This window comes from Strix aluco, chromosome 15 (genome assembly GCF_031877795.1).
Source record: "Strix aluco isolate bStrAlu1 chromosome 15, bStrAlu1.hap1, whole genome shotgun sequence".
Lineage (NCBI taxonomy): Eukaryota > Metazoa > Chordata > Aves > Strigiformes > Strigidae > Strix > Strix aluco.
In genome coordinates, this window is record NC_133945.1 from 3,929,807 (window position 1) to 3,948,092 (window position 18,286).

Sequence of the window (18,286 nt, forward strand, 5' to 3'; positions counted from 1 at the left end):
CTGCTATGGGTTACGCTCCCCAAGAACGGAGGGGGCAGCACTGGACCCGGCAGGACCTGCTGTGCCAGCACAGGGGACCCCAAGCTGGAGTCCAAGAAGAGGAATTAAGCCCATATCCCTCAGAGGCATTTGGAGGAGCTCAGAGTCAGGAGCTGATAGCCAGGGTCTGCAGCAGGCAAAGGCTGCCTGCCACCCTCCAGCCCTGCCGCAGGAGGGAGGACACAGCCCTGCTCTTCTCCCATGTCCCCTCCACGCTGTTGCCCAGCAGGAGCTGGGATTGCCACAAAGTCCATGAAAAACACTCTATTAGGACTGGCAAGCGCTCAGGAACAAGCTACTTCCTTCTCTGCCAACTCAACGGGATGGGAGGAAACTCATTAAAAGTAAGATACAGTCACTCCCCACGCAGAGCAGGGAAGGAGCGAGCGATCCCAGGCACCCAGCAGCCTGTTAGGATGGGAGCAGTGCTGCGGCCGCAGCCCGGGCAGATGCAGGGAGGCTGGGCTGCATCATCGCCTCCACAAAGTAGCAGCAGCTCTTCCATTTCGTTCCCAGCCAGCCATCATGCCCACCTCCCCCTCGCAAAGGCAGACAGCCCTTTGCCTTCAACTGCTGGCTCCAGAGGTTACAGACTCAGCTGGAGGTCTGCAGGGGGACCGGACCATGGACGAGCAGGGACCGTGCCATGCTACGACAGTCACAGACTGTATGAAAGAGCCTTTGCATGCTGTTTTGTGCACAAACGTGAATTCTCTCTGTCCACTTCCTAGCCGTGGCCCTGGCAACAACCCTGTTCCCAGCACCACAGCAGGACACAGCCCCTGTGCTCAGTCACGGCTGCTGCAAGGGGCATCTGCCCATTGTTATGGCATCTGGCACCACAAACCCGCCTGCAGCCTGGGGTTTACTTCAAATTGGGTTCCTTTGCCACAGAAACAGAAGAGACACCACAGACATGGAGAAAATGACAACCCTCAAGGAAAACAAGCACCATAACTCACACAGCCCCGTACAAGGCACCCGGGAAGCCGCACATCCCAGGGCAGAGCACGGCTCACCGACGGAGCACGTGGTCCTGGTGGAGCTGGGTGTGCTATCTGCCCAACGAGCACAAACCCAGGTCCAACCACATCCCCATTCGCCGACACAACCAGGAGAAGAACACACCTTGGTTTTCAGTTTGGTCTCTTTCTGGTGAAAAGTTCAGTGGCTGGCAGTGATTTCTGGCCAGAGCAAGCACAAACGAGCCACGCACAAACACCCATCGCCGCGATACGCTGCGGCAGAGCCTTGTGGCTCACCGGAGACACCCCAGCACCCCACGGGGCACACAGCAAAGGAGCAAAAGAAACAGGGCTACGTACGCATTCTGCACCGGGGGGACCCGCGGGCCACCGCGCCAGGCTGCGGCAGAGCCGGGAAGCGCAAGCTCCATCCAAGTCAGTCGCACAGAGGAAGGATGGCCTGGTGGAGGGACCCACGAGCCACCTCAGCCCTCCATTCTCATCACCACCAGCACCACATCAGTGATGATTTCATTCCCCAATCCAAGGAAACCGAAAATCGGGAAGCTCTCCCCCCTCCCAAGGCAAATGGCTGCTAAGAGAAGCAGCTTGACGCAGCTGTGCTCCGCCAGCACACAGAGCCCAGCTCCCTGCAAGACTCCAGCATGTCAGCAAGCAAATCCTCTTTGCCTATGGGCAAGGGAACTGTCGGGGAGGGGGGGGAGTTAAAAAAAAAAAAAGCATCAAGAAACTCTTTGTCTACAAACATCCCAGCCAGGCGCACGTGCAGCATGCGCTTCCTGACGAGGGCGGAGGGGGAGCCTGAACTTCAGAGACACCATTTCCGCCTGCAGCTCGATCCGTTCACTTATTGTCTTCTAAAAATAAAAGTAAACACTGAAGAAGAGCCCTTTGTTTTTATTTCTGCTGTGTCAGAGAGATTTCTCTGGTAGGAACAAGTTATGGGACCTCTTCCCAAACCTCCAGATCTTCCCCCAAGACCAGAGCAGTCCCGAAGAAGCGGTGGGTGTCCCGAAGACTGGCAGACAAGGAGGGCTGCCCTCTCGTCCCTCCACCCTGTGGCTGCTCATGGTGGCAAGGTGAGGATGACCTGCCCTGGCTTCCCACCTGTGCTGAGCTAATGTCCTTGCCCCTCTGCTGCAGGCCAGAGAAGAGGGTCATTGCCCAAAGCACGGGAAACCTCAGTCTAAGCCACATCACTCCCCTTAATGAAGCACCAAAGCGTGAGGAGAGCCAGGGCAGTGGGCTTTTTAACACATAAAATACACATTTAAAAAGATTGAGATATGCGTATGTATATCTCACTTTTTTTGCTTCTAAATCTTGCTTCCTGACAAGCCCAGCGGCAGGCAGCATTAGCTGACTGATTAGGCCAAGCTTGAGCCCCAAAGAGCCCCACACAGCCAACATCACTGATTAAAAGCAAGCGCTGACTTCCTCACCAAGCAGCTGCCATAATGTAAGCATCTTACTGCTTTGCCAGTTGTTTGTTCAGGCTCTTCCTTTACCATGAAGCTGCTGTACAAAACTGCAGGGTAATGAGACACAAACACAATTATCTTTTTTTTTGACCTGCACTAGGAGTAAATCCAGCATTAATAGCCCAAAGCTTCAGGTGTCCTCCCTGATTTTATAAAGTTGCTTATCTAAGCAAAACCCTGCGGGGACCAGCCTCACTACCCAGAGCAAAGCTCTTCCCCTACACCTTTATTAACACTGTTTCTTTAATCTGCCAGTTCCAAAAAACAGACTGGGGGGGGGGGGGGGGGGGGGGAAGAGACATTTGTTTTCTTCATTTGAGTGCTCTAACCTACTTCCTGAGGAAAGCACCATGGGACATTGCATCAGGATGCTAAGGACACCTCACCCCTAGGGAAAGGTACGTGCAAGGAGCAGCTGGGCTCTTAGGAGACAGGAGTTATCCATCCCAAAGGCAAGGAGCAGCTCAGAGGGACAGGAGGAGACACAAGTGGAGCTACCGCTACCAGCCTCCTTCAGCACCTGCGAGCTGCCCCGGCTACGTGCCCTGCTGCATGCTGGTGCACAGGATGGGCCCCTGCTCTCCACCTTGCATGGGGACAAATGCATTAAAAGATAACGGGTTTGATAGAGCCCCAGCTTCAGTATGGCAGCAACAAGGAGGAGGGGGAAAAAAAAAAAAAAAAAAGGGAAAGGAAAAGGGCTCATGGTTGCAAACATTCTCCCCAGGGCCTGATTACCTCCAGAGAGTAAGGAAGTGCAATAACCAGTACTGGACAAGTAAATCAACACAGCCCTGAGCAATAAGGCAGCCTGTGAACTCACACAGCAAAGCCTGCTGATAAAAATGCCATTCACTCCCAAACCATTCACTTCCTGGCTACCAAGTTACGCACAATGCCTTTGCTTGGTTTTTTTTTTTTTTTAACCCCGAGAGCAATGACAGTGACCTGAGACTGGAGGCACTCTTCAGAGCAAACAGGGCACTGCAGGATGCTCCTGCAGCCCAGCACAGCTGGGGGAAGGGGAGTGTCCCCTCTCCAAACACAACCCAGCCCCCCAAAAGCCCAGTAGGAGTCTACAACTGCAGATGTAATAATATATGAGTACTGGCATATGAAAAAATTATCATTAAACACATCATGTGCATGTGTCAGGCAGTGACTTGCGGGGATTCCATGAGGAGCGAGCCGCTGCCTCCCCCAGCCCAGGCTAGCACCGTCCCTGCCCCGGGGCTGCAGCCGCGCTCTCCATCACCATCCCTGCTGCTTCAGACAACATGCTCTATCACAGGGGAAGACTCAGCAGTGTGCAACCTCCCCTCAGTCTCTTTCAGCATTTTTCTACCCTAACAGCTGGGTAGAACGCAGGATGGCTCATTTTCCTCAGCCATCCAACCACTCCCTCTTTCAGCGGCTCTCAGGCTGCACGTCAACACTGGTGAACTGTCACCATTTCACACTGCACAAAAACCCCACAATCAAATCCATGAAGCAACGCTACACACACCAAGAAAAGAGAGAAAATAGCTTTGCTGCTCATTAGTTCACCTATGAGCCAGAAAGCCAAGCCACACCAATAAAATTTGTGGGCAAGAGAGCAGGCTGTTTGACTACTGAGCAGCCAGCATCCTCCCCTGCAGCAGGGCGAGCTCCAGGACCCATCCAGGGCTGAGCAGAGGGTGAAATCCAGTCAAGCCACAAGTCCTGCGTGTCCAGAGGTGCCCAGACAGCCAGCTTTCACCTTTGCTCATCCCCAGCACAGCACAGATGCTCGCAACAGAAATCCCGGAGCCTGAGAAGCAATGCCGGGCGCAGAGCCGAGGCCAAACCAAACAGCAGCCGTGGCACAAGGGGAGAGACATAGGGACGTGACCTGGCCATGCCTGTGGTGTTGGGAGTGCTGCCAGCCTGGACGGGACACGCTGGCAGCCAGGGCCAGGCTAAGAGCTGGCAGGAGCAGAGGTGTAGTTAACCAGGAGCTTTAAAGCAGACTGTAACCTTCGCTAAAGAAAACCCATGATTTTTAACATCCCAGTTAAAAACTGACGAGCAGCGGTGTGAAAGAACAACACTGTCCTTACAGGAGGACCTGTTTATTACAGCTGTAAACTTTTACAACACTCTTATCTTGCAGTTGTACCAGGATAAGCTGCAATGCGTTGTTAAGTTGTGCAATTACAATTTTACAGGTGTATGGATTGATCTACTCAAGGCATAACCCCTGGGAACCCAGGGGATGCTTGTCAGCACCCGTCTCAGTCTGACTTGCAGCCCGGAGCCGATCAAGGCACAGAGGGACACTTCACGCCTTAAGCACTCGGGTGGGAGTGACTCCATCAGGAGCCATGGAAAGGCTTTGGCTTTCCTCCAGTCGTCATCTTAATTTATTTCAGTGTGCTTCCTGATGTTGGCATTAGAGACAAAATCAACAGCATAAACTTGCCAAAGCTATCAGCACCACCATGGCTCCCGGCAGCTGCCAGAAGCCGTGGGCAGGCAGGGCGAGCACCCCGGGGCAGGGCTGGGTGCTGGCAGTGCTGCCAGGGCAGGCTGCGTCCTGCCAGCCCCACATCCTCCCGCAGCCTCCAACGCTGCAGCCTGCGCCTTCTCCCTCGACAGGGCCAACCTCCAAACCCCCCCAAGCATAGGCAGGCACTGCTCCACTTCGGGGTGCACGCACACGTCTGGAGCGGGGAAAACTTCACAACCCCACTATGCAACGTGTCCCCCCTTAGCGGCCCTCCCACCGCTCCGCTCCTCACCCAGCTCCCCAGCATGAGCCAAGAGAGCAACAACAGCCAGAGCTCCCACGGGACATCCACCACCCCATGGCAGATGTCCCCTCCGAGAGCACTGGCTGCTCTCCATGGACGGGGAAGGGCAGCAGAACGGCTGCCTCATGAGCCACCATACCCGAAGGCAGTGCACAGCCACCCTTCACTGCCGGGACACACTCGGCATTCCCTGAAAAACACAGAGAAGAGCAAAACCCAGCCCTCACCACACCTGCCCCACTTATTAAGCTATGTGCAGGCAGTGTAATAGCACCCAGGAGGAGTAATTACTAGGATACCTGTCCCAGTTAATTATTACCTGGCCAGCTATCTACATTTCTGTACAGGGACAGCCTTGTTCAAATTCAGGAAAGGAGGCAAAAGAGATACAAGCACTTTTATACTTGCTGACCCACAAGCAGCCTGCCCAGCAGACCCAGCTCATCCCTGACCCCTCTCTGCACACACTGAGGGCAGGGCAGGTCTCCTGTCCTGGGGGGAAGTGGGGCACAGAGGGGTGACATGATCTGCCCAGCCAAGCAGGGTCTCCCTGCCTCTCCCAGGTGTCCTACCCATTAAGGCTCACCAGCTCCATCCATACTGTGGAAGGGCTGGACCACTGAAAAGCAGGACAGCTTTGCTAGTTTTGAGCCCCAGTACTTCCAGCCATTCTTAGTCTGCTACCAAGAGGTCATTTCTACCAGCACAGACCCTTTCTGAAGCACCCTCACCTGCTCCTCTTCTCTTCCAAGTCCACATCAATGTGCTGCAGAGCCAAGCTGCGCAAGTGCTCGTGCTTGGCACGGAGGCTGATGCCCAGCAGCTCAGCAGGGAGGTCACACTGCCTGACGATGTGCCAGCAGCAGGGCAGACAGCTCCAGGAGCAGAGGCACTCGCTGGCACTCAGGGGTGGAGGAAGAGCCCAGCAAGCCAGGCATGGAGAGGGTAGGGCTGGCTTTGACCTCTGCAGTGCTGCCAAACCTAAGAGCACAGCCCTGCTAGAAGAGTAGGTTTCAGCTTGCAGACCAAAGACCCTTCAAATCTGAAAGCTATTTCTAAGGGATGTACAATGCACAACACCACAGCTCCATATGTGTTACAGAACAACCCACATATGTAAGAAGTTCCTACCAGACTTGGCACCTCCGTTATTGCATACCTAGAAAGCCAACAGTCAAAAGAAGTGGAAAATCTTTTCACATCATCATTAAAGGGAGAAAAAAGGGATAAAGAAGCCAAGATAAGAGCAAGTGCGTGTTCTGTGAGCCTCAAGCCAGCCTCAAAATTAAGTCCCAAGGTAAGAAGTGCAAATTAATTATTTTACCTCACTGAAAAGCTTTTCCTTTACGCATGACGAGCATTTGTGTTCAGGACTGAGTGCGTTCAAGGGAAATGCTCTTTAATGCAGTTACTGTGGTACCAAGGCAAGGCAGAGACAAGCCCACTGCAAACTTTTCCTTCACAGCATCATGTTTCTGCATGGATGCCCGTAGTTTAAGATGGGGCACTTCTCCAGCGAGGTCACATATGCTTTTCTTTCCGAGCGCTACAGTCCCACAGGCTCCCTGGTAGCGGCAGCCTGCCAGTACCCTAGCCCAGAAGCCCCGGGCAAGGGTGTAAGCATCACCACTTAGTGAAGAGGCTTTTAAACAAGTTATATCATAAAAACAGCCAGGAATCTCTCTGCCTGGAGGGTAAACACGGTCCGGTGACCTTACTGAGTCACTACCTGCTGACTCATTCACTGGCAACTGGGGCAGCGTTGGCCGAGTGGTAGGCAAGGAGATGTCATAGTGACACAGACTCACGGTGACTCTCTCCTAACCCACGAGTCTTGCAGGATCTCCAGGACAGCAGGAGCTTTTTGTTTCTAACAGCCATCACCCCCCTTTGCTCTTCCACACCCTCTCCCACCACCTCACGCCACGCATACGCTGCCAGGGGATATCATCACATGGGAAGATGACTTCATCTGCTCTTGTGACAAGACAGTTCCCCAGCAGAAGCAGGTGAAGTCATGTCACCATTCAACATACCAAGGAATCAAGTGGAAAGGAGCAAAAGGCTACAATGCCACCCAAAGCAGCAAACCCAGAGCCGAAACAGCAGCCAGCCCCCAGGCAGCAACCCTCTGACCCTGCTGCGGGGCAGCCCGGGCTCCAGCTGCCACTCAGACCCCATCTACAGCCACCTGCAGGGCACATACTAGTACCTGCACCGGACTCTCCCCATCAGAAACACAGCCTTCTGCAATCACTGCCTCGTCACCGGGGCGAGAAGGGAAGAGCGGTGTAACGCTCCGCCAGCACCGCTGTCCCACCCCCACCCCCTCGCAAACACAAAGATCTCTTCACAGAAACCACGTGAAAGGGCTGGTGTCAGAGCTTGCATTGGGAGCAACACACAGACGGTCAGAGCTCTAATATTAGAGCAAAGATGATGACGAGGAAGAGGGGAAGGAACCAGAAAAGAACCATATAAATAGCAGCATTGTCCTTATTCAGTTTCACAGGGCATCAGATGTCAAATATGATCTTTCACTCAAGAGCTGAAGCCTCTAATTGATTCCCATCTGACAGTTTCTTATCCAGCGGTTGTTAGCCATCCAAACAAGCTGAGTAAATACGCTTTGCTCTACTATTAAAGCTGGCAACGAATCACTGGCTTGCAACAAAACCAGTGTAAACAGCATTGTTCCTCCTGGGCCAGATCTCCTGTTCCACTGACCCCCTCCCTCTGCTGCCCTTCGATGCTCTGCCAACGCTGACCATGGCATGGGGTAAAGACCTACGTGGTAGGGACCACCAGCAGCCCCCTGCACAGGTCCCCTTGGCTTTGGAAAGGGAGTTGCACTCTCTGGAGGGTTTGGGCTCCCAAAGCACCTTTGCACACATCAAGTGAAACCTGCTGCAGCCCAATACATTCATTTAATAAGCAGAGACATCTAATCTACAGCCTACAACCAAGAGTCCTTACAGGAGGCAAAATCTAGTCTGAGTAGAAAAAGTTTAGCCTGGCAGTGCCCACAGACACATCCTACAGTTGGGCAGAGTTCAAGAAAGACTCTGAAAGTTCTTGCCCTAGGCACATTTGTCGTGACCTTTGGGGTGTCCCCTAGCAGACTTCAGCACCCCACACAGACCAGAAACACCTGGCTTTTCTGCTGTTTGGCCCTGGCCTCCTCCAAAGAGGCTGTTTAGGGAGAGCACAGAAGTCTGGTCACCCCACGGTCCATTCCCTTGGACTCTCCCACCATCAAATATGGGATGAGGTATGTCAGTGGGTAAATCCCAGGCAAGTCCTTTCTGGATCCATCTATAGACTTGCTGCGCAAGAATCTGCCCAGTGCCTTTCCAACGAGCCATCTGCCTCCACAAGCTACTGCAGCACCAAGCTCCAGGCATTCACTACCTGCTCAGTGATGCGGCGCCTTCCTTCATCTTCTTTCAATTAACCACCCACTAGTTTCACTGCCACCTTCTAGTTTTAGTATTGAGAGATGAGGTGAGCAACAGCTGCACCTTCATCTGACTCACCACCTTTATGGTTTTGTAAGCCTAGATCAGGTCACTGTTCATTCCTGTTCTCAGACTGCTGATGGAGTGCCCAAACCAGTCCTTAGGTGGCCCCACCACTGACTTCTCCATCCTTAACAGTCCAAAGGTGACCACGCAGCTTGCCCTTTGCCTTCTATCATGCAACCCCATTTCCAATATCTAGAAGACCCTTCTTCCAGTGCCTGAGCATCATCAGTAAGAAACAGTAGAGGCTGAACCCCGCAGGGGCACCAAGCCCATGGGACCACGGGTGCTGCTCTCCCAAGAGCATCTCTCCAGGTGCATCCCACCACCCAGCCAGCACTTGGACCCATCGGCGCACACCAGACTCCACAGGAGACCCGGCTGGTGGAGCATCAGGGAGTGATGCACATGCATGTACCTCCCGTGTGTCCGGCTGCCGGCCGGACGAGGCTCGGAGACTCTCAATTCTTCTGTGCAAAGAGCACAATGTCCTTTGGTGCAAAGCTCCCAGCTCACGCTTCTGCTGCTGTGACCGACAGCACAACCACAGTTTGGGCAAACAGCCGTTACCCATCCTAATGTGAGATCAGTGCAGCAAACAAAAACAAACACTTCTGCCACAGATTGTGCTGGAGTATCACTGCGGCAGCGGCTTCACCAGAAGGCTTTGCTTAAACACTCTGTGATCCCAGTGTAAGCTATGTCTTTGCTTCTTGACATTTGCAAAACCCCAAAGCACTCAGCTTGGAAGAAATCCAAAGAAAAAAGAAAAAAAAAAATCCTACATTTTTCAAAGATGATTGCTGAGAGCTAGTGAGACCTTGAGGTTTTACGAAGGTCCCACTCAAAGCATATATTGCTTTTTAAACCCAGACGAGAACAGCTGCCAAAACGGCAGTTTTGTATCGATTTCAGCGTGATGATCAGCACCCTCTTATAAGGAGGGGGGAGAAATGTGTTAAGGTGAGAATATAAATATAGTATAGATATTTGCTATAAGGACCAGCAGTCCTAGCTTAACATATGCCTGTTGAGGGACATATCTGAAAACATACTGAGGAAGTGCAAGTATAAACTTCTACCTGAACCCTATTTTAGGAAATTTCATAAATGCTGACTTTAGTGCTGACATTTGACATTTTCCTAAACAAAGCTGGAATCACACATTTCACCACACAACCCCGGAGGCCGCGGAAGCAGCACAGAGGAGCCCCAGCATGAGCCCGATGGGTAGGGATGGCTCTAACCAAACGGGATGAACAGGATCCTTCGAGATGCACACAGAGGATCCGTTTTCTTCCCAAATCCACTGGCAGATGCTGACATAACCCTGCCCAGGGCACCCCCAGATGGTGCCAGACCCATAATCTCAGCAAAGCCTCATGAGGCAGAGCCACAGCCACCACTCTGAAGGTGGCCACCAGGACCACCCTGCAGGGATGACACCCAGTCCCCAGCTTTGGAGGACTGCAGTGCTTTGTCACTTGGAAACGTTGTCATCGTTTCAAAGGAAATAGAGGAATAATATAATTACATATTTCTGATATCTCTGTTTACAACTGAATTTCCAAGCCCTTCCAGAAAACATTTCTTGGGAACATTTCTGTAAGCATAGCTTAGCTGGAAAACCTTGTTATGCTTGGGCTCTGACTCAGAGGTTATGGCAAATCCATCTCATATCACTAATGGTGAACTGGGAACAAGTGACAGCTCAGGGCTCAGCTGAGAGGTCAAACAGGCAGCTCAAACAGGAGAAGGGAAGGGAAAGTGGGAACATCCTCAGATACACTCAGCTGATCACAGACTGCTGGTTTAGCACATCCTGAGCTTGTCTATGTACACACATGGCATGTACTCCCACTCTACTCACAAAATCCACCTAAGTCTATGGCAAAACATGTGTGTCGTTTCCCTCCAACTTTGCTGTCACTGGATTTGGCCCCAGGTAATCCCTCTGATTATGCCAAGTGAAGTTACTCACACTTAAGCCCTTTTCCCAGGATCAGACCTGTTGCAATTGCCACTTCTGCAGGAGGATTTCTGGTTGTGCTTGAATTTTAATGTCGCAATAAAAAGGACAGTTTATGATCCTTTAAAGCTGTAATCTTCCCTGCACTGGGTATGAAGGATACGCTTCATGTTTGCAATATGGGTGGAGGCAAGATTTACGATGTCCTTAAACTGCACACTTCCCTGCTTTTAAGTGTCTGGGTTTATAAATGATGCAGCACACGACTACACCCCACGCCGCCATCCCTCAGCAACCCTCACAGCTTGTCTCAGCTGTTGGAAATTTCCCATCTCGCCCCATCTGCTTGGTGTAGATGCACAGAAAAATTTCTTCCAAGTTTCAAAGGAGTGGAATGGAAAGACTACTGAATTCACAGCAGCAGACATGTCAGTCAATGAATGGTGGCTGAAACCCAACATCCTTGGGTTTTGACTTGTGGTGCTCCAAGGGGGGTGGAAGCAGGACCCTCACACCCACCGCATGCCAGCACCTCACCCTCCTCTCCAGGCAACAGTCTGCTGTCAGGCATGGGGCTTCCTCTCATGTTCTCCATGACAGAGAAGAAAACTTGGCTTCCAAATACCTTACACCATCCCCGCCCTCGTGAAAGGCATACTCCTCCACCTCATCACGCCACCTCTTTGCATTGAGAGCATGCTTAACTCCTCAGTATTCCTAGGGACTAAACCACCACACTATATATCATTTCTGCATACACTCCTACCAGGTGTCTGGTCCCAAGGGATGGTCTAGAAGGGCAGAAATCCCTGCACCGGGTCCCAAAGCACTTGGCCAGGCTGCTGGGATTTTACTAGACTCCACACATGGCTGCAGTATCAGCCCCTGGGTAAGAGGTTTAGATCCACTGCATGTATCTGCCCCCCATCACCACGGGCAGATACCAGCATCACGCAGACTGCAAGACAGTCACAAGTGTGGGGCACAGGACTGGCAGAGGTGGCAAAGCCCTTTGATTCCCTGGCTGCGAAAGGCCAGTCTTGTGTCTCTGCCAAGCACTTCAAGATCTGAACCTGAAAAGCAGAGCAAGAAAGAACCACATGTAAGGCGAAACCTCAAGAGTCACAGAGCTCTTTTCTCAGGGAATTGCAAATATTTGTAGCATTTTATCGAATATACCTCTGTATTTGCCCAGTGCCTAAAGACAGATGAATAGGTCACCCACACTTAAGATATAAAGATTTCATAAGACTTCAGCTAAAATACCAGCGAGGCACTGTTGCCACACTGAAATGATACAACATTACCAGGCACATGGGGACCCAGACTGCCAGTGCCACATCAGGCTCCCGTGCCCATTTGGTCGCCACCCCTCTGCCAGCCCCGGGGATGGATGTTCAGATCACGTGCACCGGTCTGTCCATGCCGATGACCACTCTGCCCGCAGCCCAGCGGAAGCCAACCCCAGCGGACTGAGCCAGCACAGGCAAGGCAATTGCCGGAGGTGAGCGCTAGCACTTTCAGAGGTGAGGTTTGCAGCAAGCACCTCCAGAGCCTCCTCCAAATCCTCCCCAAATGCCAGACTATGGGCTGCTCCCAAGCTCTTTGCACTGAACAGTGACACAACGGGTTGCGACCCTCATGTTACATTTGTACAGCAGCACCCCAGAGCTGGGTCTGTATCTCCACACAGGCAGGCAATCCATCACCACCAACAAAATCTACTCCCTCTACATGCTCTTTTTCTGCTCTGTTTCTCCAAGAAATGCTCCTGATGATGCCAGTAGATCAGTTACAGAGTTCTGGCTCCCTCTCCCCTACAGCCTGTTTTCAACCATGTGTTAGAAGGGCAAGTAATGCAGAAACAAATCTGCACTAAAGGTCAGGTAGCTTCCCCCACCCCACAAGGCTGAAGAAAAGCCCCTCTGACTTGCTGGAGAGTGCTCAGCACAGCAGAGCCCCTTCTCCAGCCTCAGCCACCTCGTCCTCCCACACTGACAGTCACCACCTCAGCCCCTAAACAGGTGAGCGAGGCCAGCGCTGACTGAGCCGTGGCCAGGCACTGCATGCCACCACCCCAAGGGGTAGCCCACACTGGGAGCTGGCCACTGCTCCAAAGCATCACCATTACAGAGTTTCAAACTGCCTCTCTGTTCTTGACACGCTGGGTCCCCAAAACTGCCCAGCAGCATTGCACCAGCACCAGGATTGGGTCCGCACAGCTTGGGAGCACACAGGGAAATGAAGCTAGTGGGGAGAAAACAGCCATTCTCAGAAGATTTGGCTTCAGCTGAAGCCAGCCTCACAAGGTCAACATTCTGGCAGGGACTGGGAAACTTCTGAGATGATGTCTGCTATTTTAATTTTACAACATTGCTGGAACGGCTCAAATAGTAAGACCAGTTGTTCTCTGGGCACCCAGCCCCCTGAGCTGGAAGACAGGGATGGGGAGCAGAATGAAGTCCCCATGATCCAAGGGGAAATGGTTAATGACCACTGAGACACACGCAAGTCTATGGGGTCAGTTGGGATCCACCCACGGGTACTGCAGGAGCTGGCAGAAGTGCTCACCACGGCACTTTCCATCATTTACCAGCAGTCCTGGCTAACTGGGGAGGTCCCAGGTGACTGGAGGTTAGAAAATGTGACGCACATCTACAAGAAGGGCTGGAAGGAGGATCCAGGGAACTACAGGCCTGTCAGTCTGACCTCGGTGCCGGGGAAGGTTATGGAGCAGATCATCTCGAGTGCCACCACACGGCACGTACAGGACAACCAGGTGATCAGGCCCAGTCAGCCATGGGTTTATGAAAGGCAGGTCCTGCCTGACTAACCCGATCTCCTCCTATGACAAGGTGACCCCATTAGCGGATGTGGGGAAGGCTGTGCATGTTGTCTACCTAGGCTTTAGTAAAGACTTTGACACCGTTTCCCACAGCATTCTCCTGGAGAAACTGGCTGCTCACGGCTTGCACAGGCGTACGCTTCGCTGGGTAAAAAACTGGCTGGGTGGCCGGGCCCAAAGAGTGGTGGTGACTGGAGGTAACTCCAGTTGGCAGCTGGTCACAAGTGGTGTTCCCCAGGGCTCAGTACTGGGGCCAGTTCTGTTCAATATCTCTATCAACGATCTGGATGAGAGGATCGAGTGCACCCTCAGTAACTTTGCAGATGACACCCAGTTGGGTGGGAGTGTTGATCTGCTGGAGGGTAGGGAGGCTCTGCAGAGGGATCTGGGCAGGCTGGAGCGATGGGCCCAGGCCAGTTGTATGAGGTTCAACAAGGCTCAGTGCCGGGTCCTGCACCTGGGTCACAACAACCCCCTGCAACGCTACAGGCTTGGGGATGAGTGGCTGGAAAGCTGCCCGGAGGAAAAGGATCTGGGGACTTTGGTCGACAGCCAGTGGCAGCATGCCTGTGTGGGCAAGAAGGCCAACAGCATCCGGGCTTGTATCAGGAATGGTGTGGCCAGCAGGACTAGGGAAGGGATCTTACCCCTGTACTCGGCACTGGTGAGGCTGCACCTCGATTACTGGGTTCAGTTTTGGGCCCCTCACTGCAAGAAGACATTGAGGTGCTGGGGTGTGTCCAGAGAAGGGCAACGAAGCTGATGAAGGGTCTAGAGCACAAGTCTTGTGAGGAGCTGCTGGGGGAACTGGAGGTGTTTAGTCTGGAGAAAAGGAGGCTGAGGGGAGACCTTATGGCTCTCTACAGCTACCTGAGAGGAGGTTGTAGCGAGGTGGGGGTCGGTCTCTTCTCCAAGAACAAGTGATAGGATGAGAAGAAACAGCCTCAAGTTGCACCAGGGAAGGTTTAGACTGGATATTGGGAAAAATTTCTTCACTGAAAGGATTGTCAACTGCCCAGGGAAGCGGTTGAGTCACCACCCTGGAGGTATTTAAAAGGCATGTAGATGTGGTGCTCAGGGACATGGTTTAGTGGTGGGCTTGGCAGCGTTAAGTTCACGATTGGACTCTGTGCTGGGTTTGTGTGGCAGGGTTGGGGGTCGGGGGGAAGGGCTACAGCAGTGGCCCCCTGTAAGAAGCTTCTCGAAGCTCCCCTGGCTCCATGTCAGACCCGCCTCTGGCCAAGGCCAAGCCAATTAGCAACAGTGGCTGCACCTCTGCAATAACATATGTAAGAAGCGGAACGTGGGAGGAGGAGTGGGGAATTGTGAGGATGAGGAGGACACCTCTGTGAACACCGAGGTCAGTGGAAGGAAGGAGGAGGAAGCAGGGGAGGTGTGCCAGAGCAGGGAGCCGCCATGTATCCCATGGTGAGAGGGCAGGGTCACCCCCCACCACCACCATGGAGGTCACTGGTGGCACAGAGATCCACCTGCAGCCCATGGAGGAGCCCACACCAGAGCAGGCAGCTGTGATTAAAGGAGGCCGGGACTGAGGGGAGAAGCAGCCCCCGCTGTTGTAGTTCGGTGCTGGGAGGACTGCAACACACGGGGGTGACCCATGCCAGAACCGCCTGGGAACGGCTGCAGCCCATGGGAAGAACTCATGACAGAGAAGGTTTGTGGACAACTGTGTGTGAGAGGGAACCACGCTGAAGCAGGGGAGAATGCAAGGAGTCCTCCCCCTGAAAAGGAAGGAATGGCGGACTGACTGTAACCCTCATTCCCTGCTCTCTGCGTCGCTGAGGAGGAGGAGGTAAAGAGATTGGGAACAAGAACTGAGACCAGGAAAAAGGGAAGGGTGGTGGGAGGTGTTTATAAGATGTGGTAACACTTCTCACTGTCCCACTCTGTCAAGTGTTGGTTACGTTAGTGTTTGAATTAAAGTGATGTTCTTTTTCTTCCCCTAATGAGTCTGTCTTTTGCCTGTGACTGTAATGGTGGAATCACACCACCCACCCCCCCATCTTTATCTCGATTCATGAGCCTTTTACTTTATTTTCTCCTTCCCATTCCTGATGGGGAAGGGGTGAGTGAATGGCTTCATGGTGTTCAGTTTCCCTCTGGACTCAAACCACAACAGACTCGATCTTAAAGGTCTTTTCCAACCTAATAATTCTATGAACTAGCTAGTCCAACACTATCCCCAGCAGGAGGGTGAGTTAGCATGCTGCACCCCAGATCAGTCCTAAACCAGACCCTCCCTCCCCTGACTGGGGCACACAAGCAGCAGGGGCTTGCTGCAAGTGGAAATGCATGTTCTCCTGCAAAGGTCACACTGGATTTTCCCCAGGGATGTTTCAGTCCTCTCTGGCTTGGTAAACCAAACAGGAGCATGACCTGCCTGTGCTCACCTGGGTATTGCAACAGGGAAAGTTACAGTGCAAAAGATGACTGTCCAGGAAAGATGAAGCTACGTTCAAAACACATGACTGTGAATCCAAATTACCACCTCCAAAAGCAGGCAAAGCGCCACAAGATGGGTTTTACCCCCAGAACTCATGCCAAGATGATAACGTGATGTCTTCCCCTAAACCTCTGGATCCTGCTGCAGCCCTCCCCTCGGAGGGGGCACCAGCAGTGGCAGAGGTGGCTCCACAGCACACACCTGCACCATGGAGACAAGACAAGCTTTACCACAGCTGTGGTTCCAGGGTGTATTTAGCATGGTTTTATCATATTATGGATTTTTGTCCAATTCATTTCACTACAAAGGGAGAGTTGGGAAGATATACTTAAGCTGCAGAAACAGGAGTAGTTAAAAAAAGAAAAGATCAAAGGTCCATCATTTAAAATTAATTAATTCAAACCTGAGCTATTAACATAAATTAAAAATTCAAACCACATACAGGGCTACATTTCTTTCCAAGTAATTTTCAAGAACCTCTAGCGCTGCAAGATAAGTTAATCGCACATTCCATTAATTTGCAGCATGCACAGTGGAGGTGAACCTCCACTTAATTAGAACTAATTTTAATTTTGCAGGAATAGGGCAAGCACACTTTATAAGAAATCCACTTGACATTATACCTCACACAGGGAAGGAACAGTAGCTCTTTATGCTGCCTCTTTCCCTCTCCCTACACACACATCATCCCCCTGCAGCCCCTCTCGCACTCTCAGCTGGAAGAGCAAAGGCATTTTGCAGGGGACTGTGGCCGCCGAGGAAGCGGTGGCAATAGAAAGAAGAAAGCATATGATTTCACTTCCGCAGCATTCCTGCTAAGGGGAACACAGAGGCACATGGCCACCAAACAAATGCCAGAGCTGCCAGAGAAAGGGTCACAAAGAGCTGATGGAACAGACGCACGTTGCGCCCTGGTTTGACTGCAGAGTAATGCAGGAAAACCAGTGCTGAACTGCGCTGGAGTTGCACCACATGTGCAAGATATGACAGCTAGGGAGGAGGCAACATGGAAGGGACCAGCCCTGGGACAGCCCTTGCCAAGCAGCCTGCAGAGTGGGGTGAAATCTCACTGCCCTCCTCCCTCCCACCCAACGAGGCTTCGAGCCAAACCTGCATCCGCTGGAGCTCCCGCAGCTCTGAGGGTGGCCAGGTCTGGTCGCAGCGTGACTCCTCAGCTATTTACACACATGTCCTTCCAGATCAGCCATTCACTCTTTCAGCAGCTTGATGCTACCAGAGCACACAGCTGCCTGGTCCCTGTTAAATCTCCACCACGCCAGCTTCACCGCCAAGTCCTCACCCTCCACACCAGCCCCGGCCAGGAGCCAAGGACCCAAGTCAGAGCCTGGGAAGGCTCCCAGTGCCTTCATTTGCCACCAGCTTCGCCACCAGGCACGCTTAAGCCTTCCACTGCGCTCTGCTGTCAGCTCTACCTCTTCCCCAGCCTGGCGCAGTTCCCAAAACAGTTTCATGCACACTTTGTTTAACCTATGCAAAAAAAACCCACACTACAAGGCGGCCTCCAGCTCTATTAACCCAAATTGATGCAAACCATAATTCAAAGCGAGTTAATGACATCCACCCTAACATTTTTTTAATTTGCCTAAACCAGTTTAAAGACTCCAATCCCCACCCTGTCCAGAGTGTCTCTGCAAGTGGAAGCACAAAGGGCTGCATTTCCACAGCCCTGGAGCAATGCCACCGGCTGGAGCCCCTCCCTGGTTCAGCAAAGCAGGGATCACCCGGAGCCGCAGGGGCACCCACACCTGCCTTCCCCAGGGACTAACACCAGCCTGCTGTGCCCACCTGCAATCATGTCCAAACCACCAGCTCAGCCTGCGGTCACAAGGCACAGCCGAGGTTTCACTCACAGTCAGAGTGAAGGGGTGGGGAAGGACCAGTTCCTGGAGACACAGAGATCCCTCTCTCGTGAGGGCTGTGCTCAACACCGACCACCTTGTGTGCAGGACAGCTCAGCCACCGCACAGCGGGCTGCCAGCCTGGAGTCTGTGCCCTGCTCACACAAAACAGACGTGCCCATTTGCCTTCTTACACCTTTAATCTGAACTTCTCGTCCCATCCCTGCCAGTACTGCTAACAACACCTCCTGCCATCACCAAGCCAAGTAAACTGGTGACTTCATCGTGGCTTCCTTCACCTAAATTGTCTTGGGAGACCCCAGTGCTGCTTTCCAGTGGGCGCAGCAT

General features: G+C 52.6%; 1 protein-coding gene across 4 annotated transcripts in view; it reads right to left on the reverse strand.

Annotated features, from left to right (window-relative positions):
• Positions 1 to 18,286, reverse strand: part of LOC141930292 (ankyrin repeat and fibronectin type-III domain-containing protein 1-like) — a 261,254-nt gene that overhangs the window by 231,777 nt on the left and 11,191 nt on the right. For 2 of the 4 annotated variants that reach the window (XM_074840951.1, XM_074840947.1), the window contains exon 1: positions 1,365 to 1,597. The exons of 1 other annotated variant lie outside the window; for it this stretch is intronic. In XM_074840951.1, the coding sequence (XP_074697052.1) occupies positions 1,365 to 1,435 (71 nt within the window). In that variant the 5' untranslated portion in view covers positions 1,436 to 1,597. Of the gene's footprint in view, positions 1 to 1,364; positions 1,598 to 18,286 lie in introns of those variants that run through there. One more of the 4 variants, XM_074840950.1, reaches the window with a different exon arrangement.